General features: G+C 39.2%; 1 protein-coding gene across 5 annotated transcripts in view; it reads right to left on the bottom strand.

Annotated features, from left to right (window-relative positions):
- LOC136246705 (uncharacterized) overlaps nucleotides 1-20353 on the bottom strand; it is a 42323-nt gene that overhangs the window by 11623 nt on the left and 10347 nt on the right. Inside the window, exons 2-5 of one of the 5 annotated variants that reach the window (XM_066038254.1) lie at nucleotides 19031-19200; nucleotides 17511-17645; nucleotides 17353-17456; nucleotides 13243-13309 (exon numbers count right to left, since the gene is read on the bottom strand). In XM_066038254.1, the coding sequence (XP_065894326.1) occupies nucleotides 17518-17645; nucleotides 19031-19200 (298 nt within the window). In that variant the 3' untranslated portion in view covers nucleotides 13243-13309; nucleotides 17353-17456; nucleotides 17511-17517. Of the gene's footprint in view, nucleotides 1-9127; nucleotides 9292-13242; nucleotides 13310-17352; nucleotides 17457-17510; nucleotides 17646-19030; nucleotides 19328-20353 lie in introns of those variants that run through there. The other 4 variants (XM_066038256.1, XM_066038258.1, XM_066038257.1 and 1 more) reach the window with 4 other exon arrangements.

A 20353-nucleotide genomic window follows, 5' to 3' on the forward strand; every position in this document is an offset into this window, starting at 1 on the left:
CAAAAGCCTCACAGGTAGTGTCTAAATGTGGGGCAATAACAAAGAAGGCACTTAAATCCCTCAAGGTCTGCTGTAATTTTCCACAAAAGTTGTCCGGCCAGGAAGGCCATTTTTGAGAGGATTGTATGCCCTGAAGGATGAGGGATCTCTTCCTTCTCATCACATAAGGCTGAATGCACCAGCACGGGCAGATCTTTTGTGATGACATCTGTTTGCTGATAGATGGAATGGTATCTCCATGTTGTGGGATCTGAAGAAATACTCAGTGGATATAACAGTGTACTCAGATGCTTCAGGCTCCTGGGGTTGTGGTGCCTTGTGGAACCTCCACTGGTTTAACTTCCAATGGCCAGACCATCTCAAAGAGTGGTCAATCATAGTGAAGGAGCTTTTCCTAGTAGTGGTCGTAGTAGCATTGTATGGTCCACAGTGGAGAGGAAAGATTGTGCAGTTTGTAGTGGATAACTTGGCTGTAGTTCAAGTCCTCAACAGTACTTACAGCAGCAATAACCACCTAATGTATCTGATACGCTTACTAGTATTCCTGGCATCACATCACAACTTCTGGTTCTCTTCCATACACGGAAAAAATAATTCATTAGCAGATGCTCTATTACAAAATAACCTACATTTCTTCCACTCACAGATCCCCAGGGTATCACCAAACCAGTCCAAAATACCAACAACTTTAATATCCCTACTATCGCAAAACCTAACATGAACATCCACAGATTGGACAAAGCAGTTCAACGTTATTATTATTCAGCAGTCCTAGCTCCTTCTACAAAGAAAACTTACAAGGCTGCAGAATAGTATTTAGACTTTCGTAAGAGTTTCTCTAGCTATCACTCCGTTACCAACATCAGAGAACATACTCTGCTATTATACAGCATGTCTAGGTCAACAAGGTCTCTCTCATAGTACAATCAAAACATACTTATCTGGAGTGAGGTAATTATAAATTACATATTACTTCCCTGATCCCACATTGACCACATGCCTACAAATCTTAATAAGTGTGAAGGTTGAAGCCAGAAAATCAGGAAAACCTACACACTCTTGTCTACCCATTACTCCCTCCATTCTCAGGAAAATGAAAAGAGTATGGTTCGCAGGCGATCACAGTTCCCAAGTAACGAATCCTCCACATTATCCATTGATGGTATGCTGATTTTCTGTATGCTTGTGGTATCAAGACACACGGTAGTGTGTTGTGCGGCCCAAGAAGCCGGCGTGCCACACCCGTGAGTATATTGACAAGAAGAACGAAAAGGTAGAGAGTTCAGCTAAAACACCCTGTAGAGAGTTCAGCTAAAACAAATCAACCTGCAGAGAGATCAGCTACAAACAAATCACCTTATAGAGAGTTCAGCTACAAACAAATTACCATGTAGAGAGATCGGCTACAAACAAATCAACCTGCAGAGAGATCAGCTACACACAAATCAACTTGTAGAGAGATCAGCTATAAAAAAATCACCCTGTAGAGACATCAGCCAGAAACTAGACACAATGTAAGGAGTTCAGCCACAAGCAATCACCTTGTAGAGAGTTAAGCTAAAACAAATCAACCTGCAGAGAGATCAGCTACAAACAAATCACCTTATAGAGAGTTCAGCTACAAACAAATTACCCTGTAGAGAGATCAGCTAGAAACTAGACACAATGTAAGGAGTTCAGCTACAAGCAAATCACCCTGTAGAGAGTTCAGCTAAAACTAATCAACCTGCAGAGAGATCAGCTACACACAAATCAACTTGTAGATAGTTCAGCTAGAAGAAGTCACCTTGTAGAGTGTTCAGTTACAAAGAAACCATCATGTAGAGAGTTCAGCTGCAAACAAATCACTCTGTAGAGAGTTCAGCTACAAAGAAACCGCCATGTAGAGAGTTCAGCCTCAAACAAACCACCTTGTAGAGAATTCAACTACAATAAATCACCCTGTAGAGAAGAAGTTACCTTGTAGAGAGTTCAGCTACAAAGAAACCACCATGTAGAGAGTTTAGCTGCAAACAAATCACCTGTAGAGAGTTCAGCTAGAAACAAATCACCACGTAGAGAGATCAGCTGGACGAAGTCACCTTGTAGAGAGTTCAGCTACAAAGAAACCATCATGTAGAGAGTTCAGCTGCAAACAAATCACCCTGTAGAGAGTTCAGCTAGAAACAAATCACCCTGTAGAGAGTTCAGCTAGACGAAGTCACCTTATAGAGAGTTTAGCTACAAACAAACCACCATGTAGAGAGTTTAGCTGCAAACAAATCACCCTGTAGAGAGTTCAGCTAGACGAAGTCACCTTATAGAGAGTTCAGCTACAAACAAACCACCATGTAGAGAGTTTAGCTGCAAACAAATCACCCTGTAGATAAACCAGCTAGAAGAGGTCACTTTGTAGAGAGTTCAGCTACAAAGAAACCATCCTGTATATAGTTCAGCTACATTTCAAGTCACCCAGTAGAGAGATCAGCTGCAAAAAAATATCCTGTGGGGAATAATGGGCATGTAATAAATATATGTATATAATTTGTATAATTACTAATAAAATCAAAAATAATTGAAGTATTAAAAATCTTTTTTAAGTTCTTTTCTTCTTCCTGTGGTAAAGAAAAAAACACATGGGTTAAAAAAGCCCCAAAGCCAGCCATAGGCCGGCTTTGCAGTATACAAATACAAAAAGAAGTGATATCTAATCAAAAACAGCCAAGCTGTAAAAAAAGGTGCGGCCCCCAAAAAGGCCATGGTGAAAAAAGATGTGAAATCCAAGGTGGTGGTCTTGGCACCAAATTCACCTGAATTGTCGTTATTAAAATTTAACCATTAACCTACCATCACAGCCATTTCTTGGCCGCCACCTTGGATTTCACATCTTTTTTCACCATGGCCTTTTTGGGAGCCGCACCTTTTTTTACAGCTTGGCTGTTTTTGATTAGATATAAGTAGCAGCTTCAACCAACACATCGTGGCGATCAACAATTGCAACAGATAAAACATCTCTGTCGAGCACTATGTTGCTAAAAATTTCTGCTGTAGTTACACAAGGCTTCTGTCTGCAACAGATATTCTCGACCATTTGGTCCATACTACGGCACTTGGTACAAATACACCAGGTTGGTTTAATTTGTGGATTGGCCATAGGAATCTGAATATCCATGTTTAGAACAGACTTAGCCAACTCAATGCCTCCAATATTTCCATAAGCCTGCATAATGAGTTGCTTGCACTGAGCAGGTGCCAATGTAGAAACAAAAGCCAACATGTATAGAATTGAGTTCATCTCTTCAGTATACACCGTATATATACATAGTACTCACCTCTAGTGAACGAATCCTGGAGTCTCTTATAGAAATGGCTATTGGCTCCTCATTAACACCAGAGGCGTATGCAGGAATCTTGAAAAGGGGTTTCCACTACAGCTAAGTGACTGTTATATTAGAGTTATATTGCCTGACTGCTTTATTAGAATATCTCAATCTTTTTACCAAAATCAATGCAATAAGTGTTGCTATCATGTGAGAAACCATTATTTAACTAAGATAAAAGTCTTAAATGTGTCCTGTTCCATGACAGATTCCAAACCTGAAGTTTCAATTTCTTAATGTTTCAAGTAGTGTGTAAAATCCAAAGGGGTTTCCTGAATACCCTGAAAATCCCTCTCCGTACACCCCTAAACACTAATGCTTAGAGCTGGGCGATATACCGGTATTGTCAGTAATCTGTGATATTTAAGTCATACCGGTTTTGATACCGCCTGTTTTTTTTTTTTTAATACTGCCATACCGTCTGGACACTATGGGCTCCCTGTGGGCTTGTTTCATCCCATATTTAGAAGGCAACCAGACATGTGACAGCTGATGTAGTCAGCTAACCAAACTATGTATACAAGTTTGTTTGTGGTAATTTGTACCTGAGGTTTGCTGACCTACCATGGGTATTTATTTGGTGCTTTTGTTGAAGTAAATGGCAGTTACTTTAATACTAATGGCTTTTACATTAACACCGCGATATTTAGTAATACCGTGGTACTTTTTATGGAAGGTATACCGTTTGCTATTTTTCAATACCGCCCAGCACTACTAATGCTTACATAGCTGGCATTTTGCTGTAATATGAAATACAAGTCACTATAATAATATATTATAGCAAGAAATTTATACATTACTTTGTTTTTGCATGGATTTTTCTTAGTGCCACAGTGATAATTGGTACCACAAAGCAAGTTTGCTTCTTTGTAGGGAAACTGTTTACGTTGGCAAGTCGACTTGCAGTTGCAATAAGTACATTGTTCTTGGTCTGTCACGATCACAGTTTCGTCCTCCTACATAAACGTATTATATAAGTAAATATACGCACGACTGATAACGACAGCCGAATATTATTGACCTTGTCGCTTTCCTCTGACGAAACATCCATTTCTGTTGTTGCTATGTAAAGACCACCTACTTTGTCCCGCATGTGTGTTTACAAATCACGTAATGCATAAATTTTGCACTTGTATGGCTTGGCACACTGCCTCTTTGACTACAATTCCACATTCTAAATGTTGTTCACATTGTCACGTAATGCTACATTTATATAGTGCAAGGCATTATTTAGAACACTTGTGCACAATACTTAGCTGTGATCATCCAACTACTACAAGACATGACATAACACTGCTAGAAATAGTCCACAGTAGGATTTATTTTTACCCCAAGTTATTGCAGTTTTTCATAATTATTTTGTGATCGGGCTCATGTTGCACAATGACTACAAGACATACAGGTACACCTCAATACTTTAAGCCAGCCAAGCCCAATGCTGTGCAAGTGTGTCGCATTTAATATTGATTGTATACAAGTGATCTCAAGCACCAAGCACACCCTGGATGGTCAACAAGCTCTGTGCTACCAGTGAAAAAGTTGCTCACTTTTCCAGATTCCTTCTCATATGGTATAAAGGGGTACTGCATCAAGCCATTCAATCATTCAGCCTGTGAAGTCATACCCATAATTATATGCACCTTTATGGGAAGTCCATCAGAAACAGCAAGATCCAGGCTAGTACATTGATGGTTATGTCAGGTGAACCAACATGATATATTGGCTGCACAACAGTAGACAATGCTGCGCCTCTTTAAGGTTACGGTATATTATAAAATGTGCGGGTGGAACAAATTGCAGAACCTGCTCTAAACCAAGCAAGGGATAAATAATTTTACCAACTGTGTTGTGGAAGTAATACAAATATTTGTACTTGTTTGTTTATACTGCAGAACAACAACTGTTCTTGGGTGTGTGGTCCACGATAGAGCAATGTCTTTCAAAAATGTGCCGCCAACAACCAGACTAGCAGATATCTGAATCCCTATAATTTTGACACAACTAAGCAACCAAAATATCTAGGTCCTGTGGAAGCGATATTTTAAGTTACTGTTTGTGAAGACAATAGTTTCTTCGAGTAAAACAAGCTCTTTGAAGGCTTGTATCTCTGTCACTGCGAAGAAATACACCAAAAATGCTTCCACAGGACTTAATAAAGTTAACGTACAGTATCACCATGCCCCACAACTGCCCATAGAGCCTATATAGTTTTTGCTGCATTTGGTGGCAGAAAAACATGGTAGTGACAGCTGGAACTGAGATATGCAGGCTGGCTAACCTGTCTTGCTACAACAAATAGTAGTGTTCCACCTGCCCCAAACTACACTGTAGTGACATAAAAACATTAATATATGAAGGGCTTTGTGTTCACTGCAAACCTTTCATGCTAGACCCAGTAGACTGGTTTTATGGCCTTCTCAAAAAGCATTGATAGGTATTCAAAAATTTGAATGATTTCCCGTGACTATACCGTAACTTTAAGCCAAATAATTAAGGAAGCATGATCGTTCTATCAGAGTTCAGAGTAATGTAACTGCTCTACCAGTATAAGGATAAATTAAAAATTTTAAGGGATCATAGAAAAAAAAGTAGGAAAACAAGGAAGGTCACCTACACCTGCAGATATACTAGTGGACATTTAATCCCTACTCTAGCTTCTTATACCTCTCTTTCGCTAGCTGATCCAGAGAGGAACCTGGAACTACTACACAAATTCATGCATCACTTATGGTGCTGTGACCACAGGTATGCCAACTTCACTATATCATCACAACCGCTTTTGTGCTGTGAGCTTTGACTAAAGGATCACGGCAGAAGTCAAATAAGCCATAAGTTCTCAAAGAGGATATCACGCACATCTGACAAAACTACTACAGAGTGTAGATGAGTGCCTCACTATTACCACACTTCTCACTATAGATCAAATAGCTACTCTGAGGGACCTGCACAAGCAATTTAGCCATAAGAACAGTCTTATAACCTCACTGGAGATAAAGATTCTTGAAGTGCTGGACAATGATGAAGACACAGAGACTAAAATATTACAAACAGAAGAGATTGCTTCATCAACATCTATTTCTAAGGTCAAGATTACACATCGCCTTACTCCTACTGCTTCTGAAGTATTATAAACTCGACACAAGACATATCCCCACCATCCCACCTCCTTCTGTATCTCCAGAGCGTCACACTAAACAACCTGTCTCTCTCACCTGTTTCTCAAAATTGGACTTGCCAGTTCTCTGGTAATTCATTCCTTTGGCAAACATTTTGGGACAGTTTCAAAGTAGCTATACACAATAACAGGAGTCTAGAAACTGAGTTACTTGTGCGCTCAACTCAAGGGGGAAGCATCCAAAATCATTGCTATATATCAACTCACCAATGCTAATTATACTCATTCAGTAGCTTTACTACAAGAATGCTTCAGACAGCTGTACAGGCAAATTGATGCACATATGCAAGCTCTCATTAATTTTCCCACCATCAGTCAATCATAATCTAGTTTATGTGAGATATAGAAAGTCACATTTGTAGTCTTGCATCACTAGGGAAGAAAGAAGACTCCTATGGCAGCTTGCTTGTCTCAATCATCCTTGATCCCAAGTAGAAGACACACTGTCACCAACAGCTGCATTTGTTGCTGGTGCTGGCAAGCAAATTGTTAAATTGAAAGCACAATGCCCCCTTCTGTAAAGGACCTCATTCTCTCTCATTATGCAGTACTGTCACCGACTCTAAGCAATGTACCGATATTGAACGTCAGGACAGATTGTGCTTCAACTGTTTAGGATACCACAAGATTTCCTCTTGTAATTTGAAGCACCATTGTCACCACTGCTGCCATAAACATCATACGAACCTTTGTGCCCTTGGACACCACACTGTACAAATAGCAGAGCAATACCACAGCTCTCCCTCCACCCCTTGTTAAACTTCAATCTGCTGGTGTACATTCCGTGACCTCTCAATCTACTGGAGTACATCCTATAAGCTCTGTTCAACTCTTAACCTTCTGTTCAACCTACTGGTGTACACTCTTGTGACCCTTCATCCCAAACACAACAATGTTTGCCTTCTCAAAATGGTTGTAGCAAGAGTGACAAGTCGAAAAAGATGTGTTGAAGCCAATATACTACTGGATGAAGGGTCCAAGAGGTCATTAGTAACCAAAGAACTAGCCAGTATTCTAGATCTCTGACCTTACTCTAAGGAACTCATAACTATTTCATCATTTAGGACCAAGCACCCAACAAGCCACCATCTTAATGTTAGCAGGGTCACATTGCTCACTAGGAGTGGAGAAGAATTACAATTATCTGTCCTTGTAGTGCCACTTCAGAACTGCACAAGCCTTGATTTTTCAAAACTTTTATTCCTTCAAAGTATTTCAACTGGCTCATCCCCTTAGTTCAGACAGTGAGTTTACAATTTCACTTTTAGTAGGAGCAGATTACTACTGGGACATAGTTGAAGATAAAAGTTGCTTGTGGCAGTGGACCAACTGCAGTAAGTCGAAGTTAGGATACCTCATCTCAGGCCCAACCCAACAGGGGACACTTATTCCATGACGACCAATGTTTCAATGATTATCACCTCAACACAAAAGTGATTTCGACTTAAAATGTTTCTGGACTTTTGGAATCAATTGGAATTTCACAAAGTGATGTTGAAGTCAACATGACAGAGAATTACCTCACCTCATGTGTCACAAGACCCACTGATGGGACATACGTAGCTAGATTTCCTTGGAGAACACACCATCCTCCCCTTCCTAGTAATTACACTGTGGCAGAATGTAGAACATGACAATTAGCAAGGAGACTAACCACTAACCACTAATCCTAAGCTATTGCTATTGTACCACCAAATCATTACTGACCAAGAAGCCAGGGGGGTTCATTGAGCAAGTCGACACATCAAGTGAGTATACTGAGACTCATTACATTCCACACCATGCAGTAGAGAAAGACTCACTAACTACAACCCATTAGAATTGTAGCTGCTGCGACAGTCAGCTAGCCAGCCCTCACTTAATGACTGACTAGATAGAGATCAGTGTACCATGCAGTAATGATTTGTGTGCCATCCTCATTCATTTCAGTCTTCATCAATTTGAGATCTCAGGTGATATTGAGAAAGCTATTTTTGAACACATACACTTAGGCCAATGAAACGTGATTACCAGTTTTTCGTTCAGAATTTTGAAAATTTAATGCGGGTGGTTATTATTCATTATTTTCCAAAAGCACACACAACATGAAGAGTTCTGCCAAAAAAAAAACTGTGAGATCTACATTGATCACTCTTGCATTACATAGCTAAAGTACGTTAATACTAATCCATATAAAAATATTCAGCTAATTCTGTTACTCCTAAACAAGTGATTTTTCCAAGAGTATAGCTGATTGCTCTATTAGAGTAAAAGTGACTGCTCTATTAGAGTATTTCGATCTGAATTACCAATAATCAAATTCCATGCGGGTATCTTTTCTTTTATCTTCAACCAGGCTGCTTGTCTTCTTCTTCATCCAACAAAACCATATCAAGGCGTTAATTTTCCATATCAACACTTTCTTCAAGCAGCATAATAAACACCACACTAAATTATTTAAGGTGCTTAGGCTACGCTACTGTACGGAGGCACCCGGTACTCCACGATAGGTCACAACATCACGCCCATTCTTTATTCTACATATTATCGATCTATTCATCGAGACCACGATTACCACGCCTATTTTACGCTAGCTGTATTTGTGACCACACACCTTCAAGTTGGTAGGCTCAGATTCGAGATTCTCTTATCTCATACTATATGAATCGATCGAAACCACAATGACCACACCCCTTTTTGGGCAAGCACACATCTTTGCAGGCTGACTCAAGATGCTTTAATACAGCATTCACCCTAATAGAACAGTCACATGTTTATAGCTGTTTTATCAAAAAACTAAACAAACTAGTATATTAAAAAGCATAAATTTAAAAATGAAGTAGGAATCCAAGCGATAAAAAGTAGTGAAACAAGAGATGAACAATGGTAGCTATTACAGTATAGCTCAGTGGGAAATCCTACTTTGGCATTGAATACAAAATAATTGTTATACCATGCCAAAGTAGGGATTTCCCACTGAGCTATACTGTAATAGTTACCATTGTTCATCACTTGTTTCACTACTTTTGATCGCTTGGATTCCTACTTCATTTTTAAATATATAATTCTTAATACATACAATACAAGTCCTACCATGTTGTACATCACTCAGTCTGTTAAAGTATTTCTTGAGTGTCATTATACCGATTACTACACTGATAGCAGAGGATTCTAAAATTGGCCATTTCTAACCCAAGTACACCTGCAACAAGTTCGAAGCATCTTCTCATAGGATGACCTGACTGAATGGTTCAAGCGATATGAAATCTGCTGCAGCAGAATGACTAGAACAATGAGATGAAAGCTAAAAAGCTATTGACCTGACCTGGCCTGGCTAAAGTTGACCATGAAACAGCAAGGAATTTATGAGCAGGGGATGAAATACATCTCATAGAGAATGAAGCCAGAGTAGTGTGTGTTGATGGATAACTTTCATTGCAGGTAGTTGTCTCTCTGTATTTTGCTATAAACTGTAGAGGACAATAGATCAAACTATGTCAGCAGCTGATGCGTCAACACGTCAACAGCTGGTAATATGGGACAAGTAAGCAAGCTATTGCATGCAGCTAGAGAAATTAATAATTGGGGGTAGTTGATGTAGTGAGCTAAGTTGATGATGACAACAGCTGCTCAGCAGCTACCATATGGAGGGAAACCTTGGAGGAGGAAAAATTTGGCGAATCAAGCAAAATATCAGTTGGCGAAATAAAATTTGGTGAATTGTTAGCAAAGTGCACGTCCTATTTAATTAATTAGATTACTAATTGCTGTGTCTGAAGTGAGAACTGTGAGTGCCATGTCTTTTTGGCGCCCGGAATCAGCTATCAACTAACAGTAGATCTACACCCCCTGGAATAGTGAATATTGTATTTAATATGGTAGGACTCACTACTTGCCACACCCATTTCGAGGTGAGGTTTGAGGATACCACGTGTACAGTAGCTAGCTACCTAGTGAGGTAGTTGAGGCAGGCTTGGCTCTAGCGTGATGCCTGGCCCAGTAGCCCTTGGTCGAGTAGAAAATTGGTTAGTTCAAGGCTTGGTTTGCTATTTTCTTCACCAGTAAAATATTTGGATGGGGTAAATTTATGGTCATTCGCCAATTTAACAAAGCTGATGCAACTTTGGTCACAGTTGTGCTTGCATGATGATGGGTTAGTATGTGGACAGTACACACCATGACCTAGCCTCAATACAGTATTGGTTTTTCTCATCCCAGAGGCATACCACTTCACTCTGCTATATCAGCTGCTACTCAGTTAGGGCTAGAGAAAACAATGGCCAGAGAACGTCTAATTGGGTACTGGGTTGGAATGTTGCATGACATCAAACTGCAGCAACCTTCACCAAAGAGCTTACAGAGCGGTTTGCTAATATGGTGTTTCAGATATTTTACATCCAGATCAGGGCAGAAATTTTCATCTTATGTCAGACTTTTGATGCTTTTGGAGTACCAAATCACGAACCGCAGCCTACCACCCTGTTGGTGATAAGAGTACGTAGATGAATGCTTTAACAGCAAATGCTGTCTGCTGATGTCAACAATGATTAAGAAAAATATCTTCCTTTTGTGCTTTATGCATATCACACTGCTGTCCATATTCAACAGGGGTCTCACTATTTGGGCTGATGTTTGGCAGATGTGCCCACAAGCCACTGATTCTATCTAGTATAGCTTATGATGTAACCTCTCATCTTCAAGCTAAGTTACCTTAGCTTTGAGGTTTTGTTGAGACATACAGCACCCAAGTTAGCAAGCAGAACTATTACGATGGGTCATGTTGTATCTGCTGTAAGTGATCCTGTTTGGCTTTCCATCACTACAGCAGGCAAGTTAGATCCTAGTTAGGCAAGAGTGTATTATGCTTTTTAATCTTCCAATTATTCTTTCTGGCAGTTCTTTTTAAATTTACCAAACAAAATTATTCCTGGAATTTGTGCAAAAAACAAGCATACTAGTTAGTTTTACATAATAGTTAAGACATCAAAACAAACACAGGTTCTACAGAAACCCAAAAGGCCCTATGCTGTGGTGCACGAGTAAAATTTGCTGCTACTTCACAGCTGCTGGTGGCATGATAAATGTAGCATTCTTGAGTAGAACAAGCCCTGTCCACTTGTAACTGCTATCCAGTTTAACAGCCATGAGTAATTGCTCGTGTTTTGTATATCCCAGAGATAGAGACATGAACAAGGGATCTACAGGATTTAGATACCTGTAAGTAGCTAACGAAATTTGAATATTTCACCTTGCTGTGGTCTAAATAAGTGACTACTATACTAGAATTATGAACTCGAAGTTAACTGCTCTATTAGAGTATAAGTGACTGCTCTATTAGAGTATCTCAATCTTTTCAACTGTTTTTATGCTTGCATTGTTCCAGTCTTGTATCCAGATTTACATTTGCATCACACTAGAAGAAAAATTAAGTAATCACTCCTAGAACTCATTTGATTATTCCAGAATATTCCCCAATTCTCTTCCACTATCTAGGATTCTCAAATTTATTCTGGCATAATAGACACGTCCCTACTCACATGACAAGTAAAAGTAGGACTTCGGGTACCACACCTTTATCTGTGAGATATGGTACAGCCTACTGAATGATTTAGATAAAATTAACTATCACTGACCCAATTAACATGTAATGTTGTTACTAGTATATAATCCACTGGATAAACACTCAGTCTTAGCTATCATAGGTGTAGCAAGATATTTGTAGATAGGGGCTCTGGTTTGCCACCCCCCCCAGGTTGCTACACCTATGGCTATCATCTTGCATGGCCTTCATGGCCAGTCCTAAAATAACTTTCTGTCATTCAGTAGGAAGGTAGTACAGTTTGAATCCCAACAATTGCCTTGACAATAGTGCTGTGCACTGTGTGGAAATAACCAGTTGTTAACCAGTGTTGTATAGGTCAGCCAATAACTGGTGAAGAAACCTTTAAACTGGTTTATTGTCCACCCACTTGGTAAACCATAAATAACCCCTGCTGACAAGGATTAACATAACCTCAAAGCATGTGTAAATATGTGATTGTAATAACTGTTATTGCTAGACAGGATGTTGATGGTCACTTTGGTACCACCCTAAACCTTCCAGCAGGTTTGTTCAGTACATATTATGTCTGAAAATATCACTTTACTACACACAACCAATTAACCAGTTATTGCCAATTATTGGTAGGCAATTAATCAGTGACAAAATTCTTTTAGATGTACAGCATTACTTGACAACACTTTTTTATTAAGGTTTTACAGCACAAGTGATGAAAGTCTGTGAGACAACTGATCCTACAGCCTGTTTAAGGTCGTTACAAGTATGTTGAAAAGGTGGAGAAAAATCCATGACAGGACCTTGGCTACATGTTTAACTAAAGAAACATCTCAAACAATAGCCAGCTACATCAATCTTATTTACAATAAAGATTCAATAAGAATGCACATGTCACAAGCAGCCTAGTGATACAGGTGTTAAAGCAAGAGGACCTTGCAAGCTTCTTCTCAAGGTCCAAGTGAATATCTGTGAGTGTATCATCCTCACTAATAAGTCATAGTATACTAGACCCTTGAAATTGTACATGACTTGTTCAGTGTAGGATAAGCGTGTGTTCTATTAGAGTATTTTATTGGACCTCTGAATGGCTATCCACTTATCTGAACACTTTTATCATTACCTGACATCATTGGTGTTCACATGGTCTAGTGTACTACACATACTATACTCACCAATGGTGAACCATCTGGGACCACAAGTACCAACACCATATTTCCTGACACTCTTGGTTGCTGCATCCTAAATGAAATGTGAAAATTTACTAAGATGTTAACACGTAAGGAATGATTACAACACAATTAGAGCACACGCACACACAGACATGTAAGTAACAACAAAGCCTCTGGCAGCTGTGCAAAACACAACCATTCAGCAAACTAGTGCCAGCAGTGAGCGCTGGGATTCCCACTTAGGCACTCATGTCTTGTGCAGGCAAATCTTCCTGGTGAAGGACTATTAACCCACAGGAGGCCCAGGTCTCACAGAGAGAGGCCATGGAAATCCCAAGTTCCACAACAACCCCCATCACCGCTAAGTGAAACAAGGAAAGTTTGGCATCTGTTTTCCCAGTTAGCACCAGGTATCCATTAACACACACATGTACACTAGACACTACACATACAACACACAAACATGTACACTAGACACTATACATACAACACACAAACATGTACACTAGACACTATACATACAACACACAAACATGTACACTAGACACTACACATACAACACACAAACATGTACTCTAGACACTACACATACAACACACAAACATGTACACTAGACACTACACATACAACACACAAACATGTACACTAGACACTACACATACAACACACAAACATGTACACTAGACACTACACATACAATACACAAACATGTACACTAGACACTACACATACAACACACAAACATGTACACCAGACACTACACATACAACACACACACATGTACACTAGACACTACACATACAACACACAAACATGTACACAAGACACTACACATACAACACACAAACATGTACACAAGACACTACACATACAACACACAAACATGTACACTAGACACTACACATACAACACACAAACATGTACACTAGACACTACACATACAACACACAAACATGTACACCAGACACTACACATACAACACACAAACATGTACACTAGACACTACACATACAACACACAAACATGTACACTAGACACTATACATACAACACACAAACATGTACACTAGACACTACACATACAAGACACAAACATGTACACAAGACACTACACATACAAGACACAAACATGTACACTAGATACTATACATACAACACACAAACATGTACACAAGACACTACACATACAAGACACAAACATGTACACTAGACACTAGACATACAACACACAAACATGTACACTAGACACTATACATACAAGACACAAACATGTACACTAGACACCACACATACAACACACAAACATGTACACTAGACACTACACATACAACACATAAACATGTACACTAGACACTACACATACAACACACAAACATGTACACTAGACACTACACATACAACACACAAACATGTACACAAGACACTACACATACAACACACAAACATGTACACAAGACACTACACATACAACATACAAACATGTACACTAGACACTAGACATACAACACACAAACATGTACACTAGACACTACACATACAACACACAAACATGTACACCATACACTACACATACAACACACACACATGTACACTAGACACTACACATACAACACACAAACATGTACACTAGACACTACACATACAACACACAAACATGTACACTAGACACTACACATACAACACACAAACATGTACACAAGACACTACACATACAACACACAAACATGTACACTAGACACTACACATACAACACACAAACATGTACACAAGACACTACACATACAACACACAAACATGTACACTAGACACTACACATACAACACACAAACATGTACACTAGACACTACACATACAACACACAAACATGTACACCAGACACTACACATACAACACACAAACATGTACACTAGACACTACACATACAAACACAAACATGTACACCAGACACTACACATACAACACACAAACATGTACACTAGACACTACACATACAACACACAAACATGTACACTAGACACTACACATACAACACACAAACATGTACACTAGACACTACACATACAACACACAAACATGTACACAAGACACTACACATACAACACACAAACATGTACACTAGACACTACACATACAACACACAAACATGTACACTAGACACTACACATACAACACACAAACATGTACACTAGACACTATACATACAACACACAAACATGTACACCAGACACTACACATACAACACACACACATGTACACTAGACACTAGACACTACACATACAACACACAAACATGTACACTAGACACTACACATACAACACACAAACATGTACACTAGACACTACACATACAACACACAAAGCAAAGGAAAATAACTGAAGCCTTAGAGTTCCACACAACATTACCTCCTGATGGTGATCTGTCTTCTAGGGCCTCATATGTACATACAGTGTCTTGTGTTAAAATTAGAGCATAAATGAATGTACCAAAATTCAAAGGTCAATACTTTAAGAGCATTTAGATGTAAATCAAAACATTTTATTTCAAGTTTACGGTTCACCTGATGTCTACAAGTAGGTCACTGTCAAACGCAGATGGAAGTGCTACAAGACACAGCACACGTCAGATGTTAAGCTGTTTAGGATGAAACTCTACTTCACACTCACGTACATAACTGTCTGTTACAAGCAGTGTATCAAGTAAGTGAGTAGAATTCTCACAACACAACCTGTAGACCTGCACTCCTTAAATACAATAAATTAAATAATGATTTATAAAGATTTGAATTATTTGCAATTAAATATTTGAATTCTCAATTCTAGTATTCCTTTATGCGTTAGTTAAATTTTCTGGGCGTCAGGAAACACTAGACTACAGCTACTATCATACAGTATGGTAGTACTGTACATAGATTTCGGTTTTCCTAGCCAAAAAATTCATCCAAAAACCAGCTTCACAACTCCATCCTGGCACCTTGGCAGGTACAACAAAGCCCAAAAGTTCCTTCAGTGTGATCCTAAAGGCTTCCAATAAATTGTTACGAAATTTAAAAAAACATATTCAATTGGAATCTTCTACTGCCTAACTGTCTGCCTGCCTGCCTAATGCTTTCAGGCAAGTACGGCTAAGGCTACGGACTTGATTTATTCACTGTTCGGCATTACTTCGTCCTGAGACGTGTCTTTTTGCATACTGCAACACGCATCATGGACTTACCTTTGTCATCCTTAGTGCCCCAATTCTTTTTGCTGACAGCCTAAAGTGTCAATTCACGGTAGCGCGATGCATGGCTTCCCTACAGTACGTTTGTAAACGGGAGTCATCCGTATCTTCCATGGTGACTGGACTGATTGCAGAGATTATTCTAACACTGTTCTTCGTTTGTAACACTGTGTAATGGGATGAATATAGCTGAAAGCGAAGCGTAATAGCTGCTGCACATACGAGGCAGTAATTGATAGTTGAGGGCACACGAATCGTTATATTTTCATGGTGACTGGATTGTTGCAGAGGCACTTCTTTTACTGTTGATCGTCTGTAGTGCTGTGTAACAGGCTGAACATAGCTGAAATCGAAGCGTAATGGCCACTGTACTTTCAAAGCAGTTTGTGATAGCTGGGGCACACGTTCAGACGAAAACATTAATACTGGCGCCATCCTTTCTTTTGATGCGGTATGCATGGGTTCACCAGTCATAATAATGTTACAACAAAAAGTAAACAAACAAGTTAAAGGAAATTTTAAGTCCGATTAGGGATCATAGAAAAAAGTAGGGAAACAAGGGAGGTTGCCTACACCTCCAGATATACTAGTGAACATTTAATCCCTAATTTAGTCTTGGTCTTGGGTATAGACTGGATTATGGATTAAATGTTCACTAGTATATCTGGAGGTGTAGGCAACCTCCCTTGTTTCCCTACTTTTTTTTCTATAATCCCTTATCAAACTTAATTTTTCCTTTAACTTGTATGAGATAAGTAAGTACCACTCAACATTTGATTTCTCAGTTAACACCTGACACTGACACACACACACACACACACACTGACAAACACACTACACACACACACTGACAAACACACTACACACACACTATACGCACAATACATTACTGACCTTCATATTATTGGTTGCCAGCAAAATGAGCAAATCCAAGGAAGTTAAATGTTTCCAGGTTGAGACATTTCTTTCCATTCACTACAATATCAGTACCAGGTGCCCTGTATGGTAGCACTATAGTACACCATATCACCAGTGACCACTACACTACTCACCCTGTTACTATGGGGGCATCATCCACACTGTGATCACCTGGGTAACCCTTGGGTATGACGGCTCTGGCTGCCACTCTGTTATCAACTGATCTTCCTCTTGTAACTTTGCAGAAGATAATGACCCACACTCCCAGCCTGTGTATCATAAGAAACAGTGTAACTACTGTTTTGAAAAGGCAATTGTGACAAAACCTCTTTCAATTGGAGAATGGAAAAAGACACACACAAACACAGAGTTAGCAGACATTATGGGTTGAGGTGAATGTGTGAAATTGCAAGTTTATAAATAGGAAGCCACTAACCCAAATCTTTTACGGACATGTAATTCAATACCCAAGCAACCCAACATATTTCAACAAATACATTTAGTTCATTATTAGGAGGACTAGTGTAAGCTAACAATACTCTTGTAACATTCCCGACTATTCCATTACTTAACCAAATTTTTCACAGTGCTTGCTAACTAACGGATTATCTTTTACCACAAACATTTCAAATTTATAAAAAACACCAGAGAAGAATGTCTTACTAGATAAAATACCTTCATCATAATATTAGCTGCATAGCAGAAAATTTCTAAGGGGAATATTTTCATGCTTTTCACAGATTGACTCTAGTCTATGCAAAATTTTTAAGGGAAATTTTTACTTCTTCAGGGTCTGTAACACATTAAACAATGCCATTTTGACCAAACTGAATATTTCGAGGGGAGAAATATAGTGATCTGCAAAATATTTCCTCCTTGAAAATATCCCACTATGGTACTGCATCTACGTACAAGACATACTGATTTTCTTTTGGCAGACAGGTCTATACTGGTATTTTTAATAAAAGGTTGTGCCTAATTCCCTTGTGACATTAATAAGACCAGGAGCTCATAAGCGCCACAAGGCACAAACAGCACTTATAAGACTTATTGGGTGCTGCATTGCCTTTTGAATATTAAGACTTTCCCACCAAAACAACTGGCTGATATCGATACCAGTCGGTTACCATTACACAGTTGAGGCTGTAAATTACTGTGTACACCTCATATGCCAGTTGGAGGTGAACTTCATACATTGTACACAAGACTACTACAGTACATGTATGAGTGGAACCAGTATAATACAGGAGTATGGACACCTTGGGACCAACCATTAGTGTTCTGATTATCAAGGTCAGTTTAGATACTTTGGGACCTTAACCCATTAATGGCCACGGCATATGGCAACATGACATCACCACTCACTCATAGAAAAAACTTTAGCCTATAGTAGCTCATTACAAGTTGTAAAATATGTTTCATACCAAGATGTGCTAGAACTGAAGTGGACACGTCCATAGATGTCCCATTTCTTGGATAACCAAATCCTTCCCAGACTAGTGTGTGTTGTTAAGCAATGCCTACAGGTTGCTAGCAATGTGACAGGAGAATTTGCCTATACTACCTCACACCAACTTGCTGGTGTGGAATCACCCAAACTTGCCCACACACTACATATACATACAGTACTTACCATAATATTATTAGAACTTACGTAAGGATTCTGTGGCAATGACTCTACCTGAGGTAGGTGTTACTATGGCAAGGCGTTTTACAACGTCCTTAGCAAATGACCGTTGAGATGTTGGCTTCTTTTTGGGGGTCTCACCGATCATATCAGCAGAAACATCCAGGAGACTACTATCCATATCATCATTAATGCTACTTATGTGGTAGAGAAAAAATGTAAATAATAAAATGTTTAATTTAAATACTGTAGTAACTAGTGGTAACTATTATGATGTGTGTTTAGAGGTAGATGGTGAGGGAGAAGAAGGTAGATGGACCCTGTGACATTGTTCAGAATTCCAGGAGACTCTGACAATAGTATTGTCAACAGTCAGGTAACTAAGAACTTAATACTATAGTCGCAATGCATTGACACATTCTCAGGTCACAAGCAGTGGAATAGCTACCATTGAGGCAACCGAGGCAGCTGCCTCGGTAAAATAATACTCAATAATTCAGGCTGAGCAGGCCTGAGTTTTGGCATCTTAAATTTTCTATACTCAAACGTTTCTGGACAGCATTATTGTACTACATATAATAGAATCTATGGCTGTAGTGTATATACTAAGCAGGGCCAGAGCCCATGGAAGGTGACACGGTATGGCATCGACGGGAACACTTTTCAGCCACTTGAATTTGATAAAGATCGAGATACTCTAATAGAGCAGTCATCGTAATATACTCTAATAGAGCATTCAATATAGATTATAGCCACTATTTTTATTACACTGAATGTTAACTGTCTTTATCAAAAGTTACAATGCGTCAACTGCATGGCATTGTGTTGAGTTAATTGATCATGCATATCATACATTAGCAGTTACAATAAAAAATAGCCTCCACATGCCATTTTAAAACATATTTTCAAAATTTTCCTTGATACGTAAGTCAGAGATTATCTCTTTCATGTGATGCTCAACTGCATGTGCCAAGCACGTCAAGCTAGGGAGTCTGGGAACATGCCCCCTCAACACCACAGACCAATAAAAAGTGGTGTGCATGACTGTCAGTGACTTCCACTGCAGTCCATGGATGGCCTGACCACTCAAGAGCAAGTCAGTTTTTGGTGTTGAGTACGGTATACTGTAGTATTAACTAAGCTGCATCATTACTTATGACATGTAGAAAAGCACTCAGAGTCTTCTGAAACAGTTTCTTCCATCCAACCAGAGTCAACCTGCAAATGCTGTACCACCCATGCTTGAAGGTATTTGTGAATCAGTCAAGTCAGAAGCACATCCTCTCAATTAGGTCAGTGTATAAACTTTGCCTCGGTAAAAAATTTTCCTGGCTACGCCACTGACAAGGA

This window comes from Dysidea avara, chromosome 2 (assembly GCF_963678975.1).
Source record: "Dysidea avara chromosome 2, odDysAvar1.4, whole genome shotgun sequence".
Classification (NCBI taxonomy): Eukaryota; Metazoa; Porifera; class Demospongiae; order Dictyoceratida; family Dysideidae; genus Dysidea; species Dysidea avara.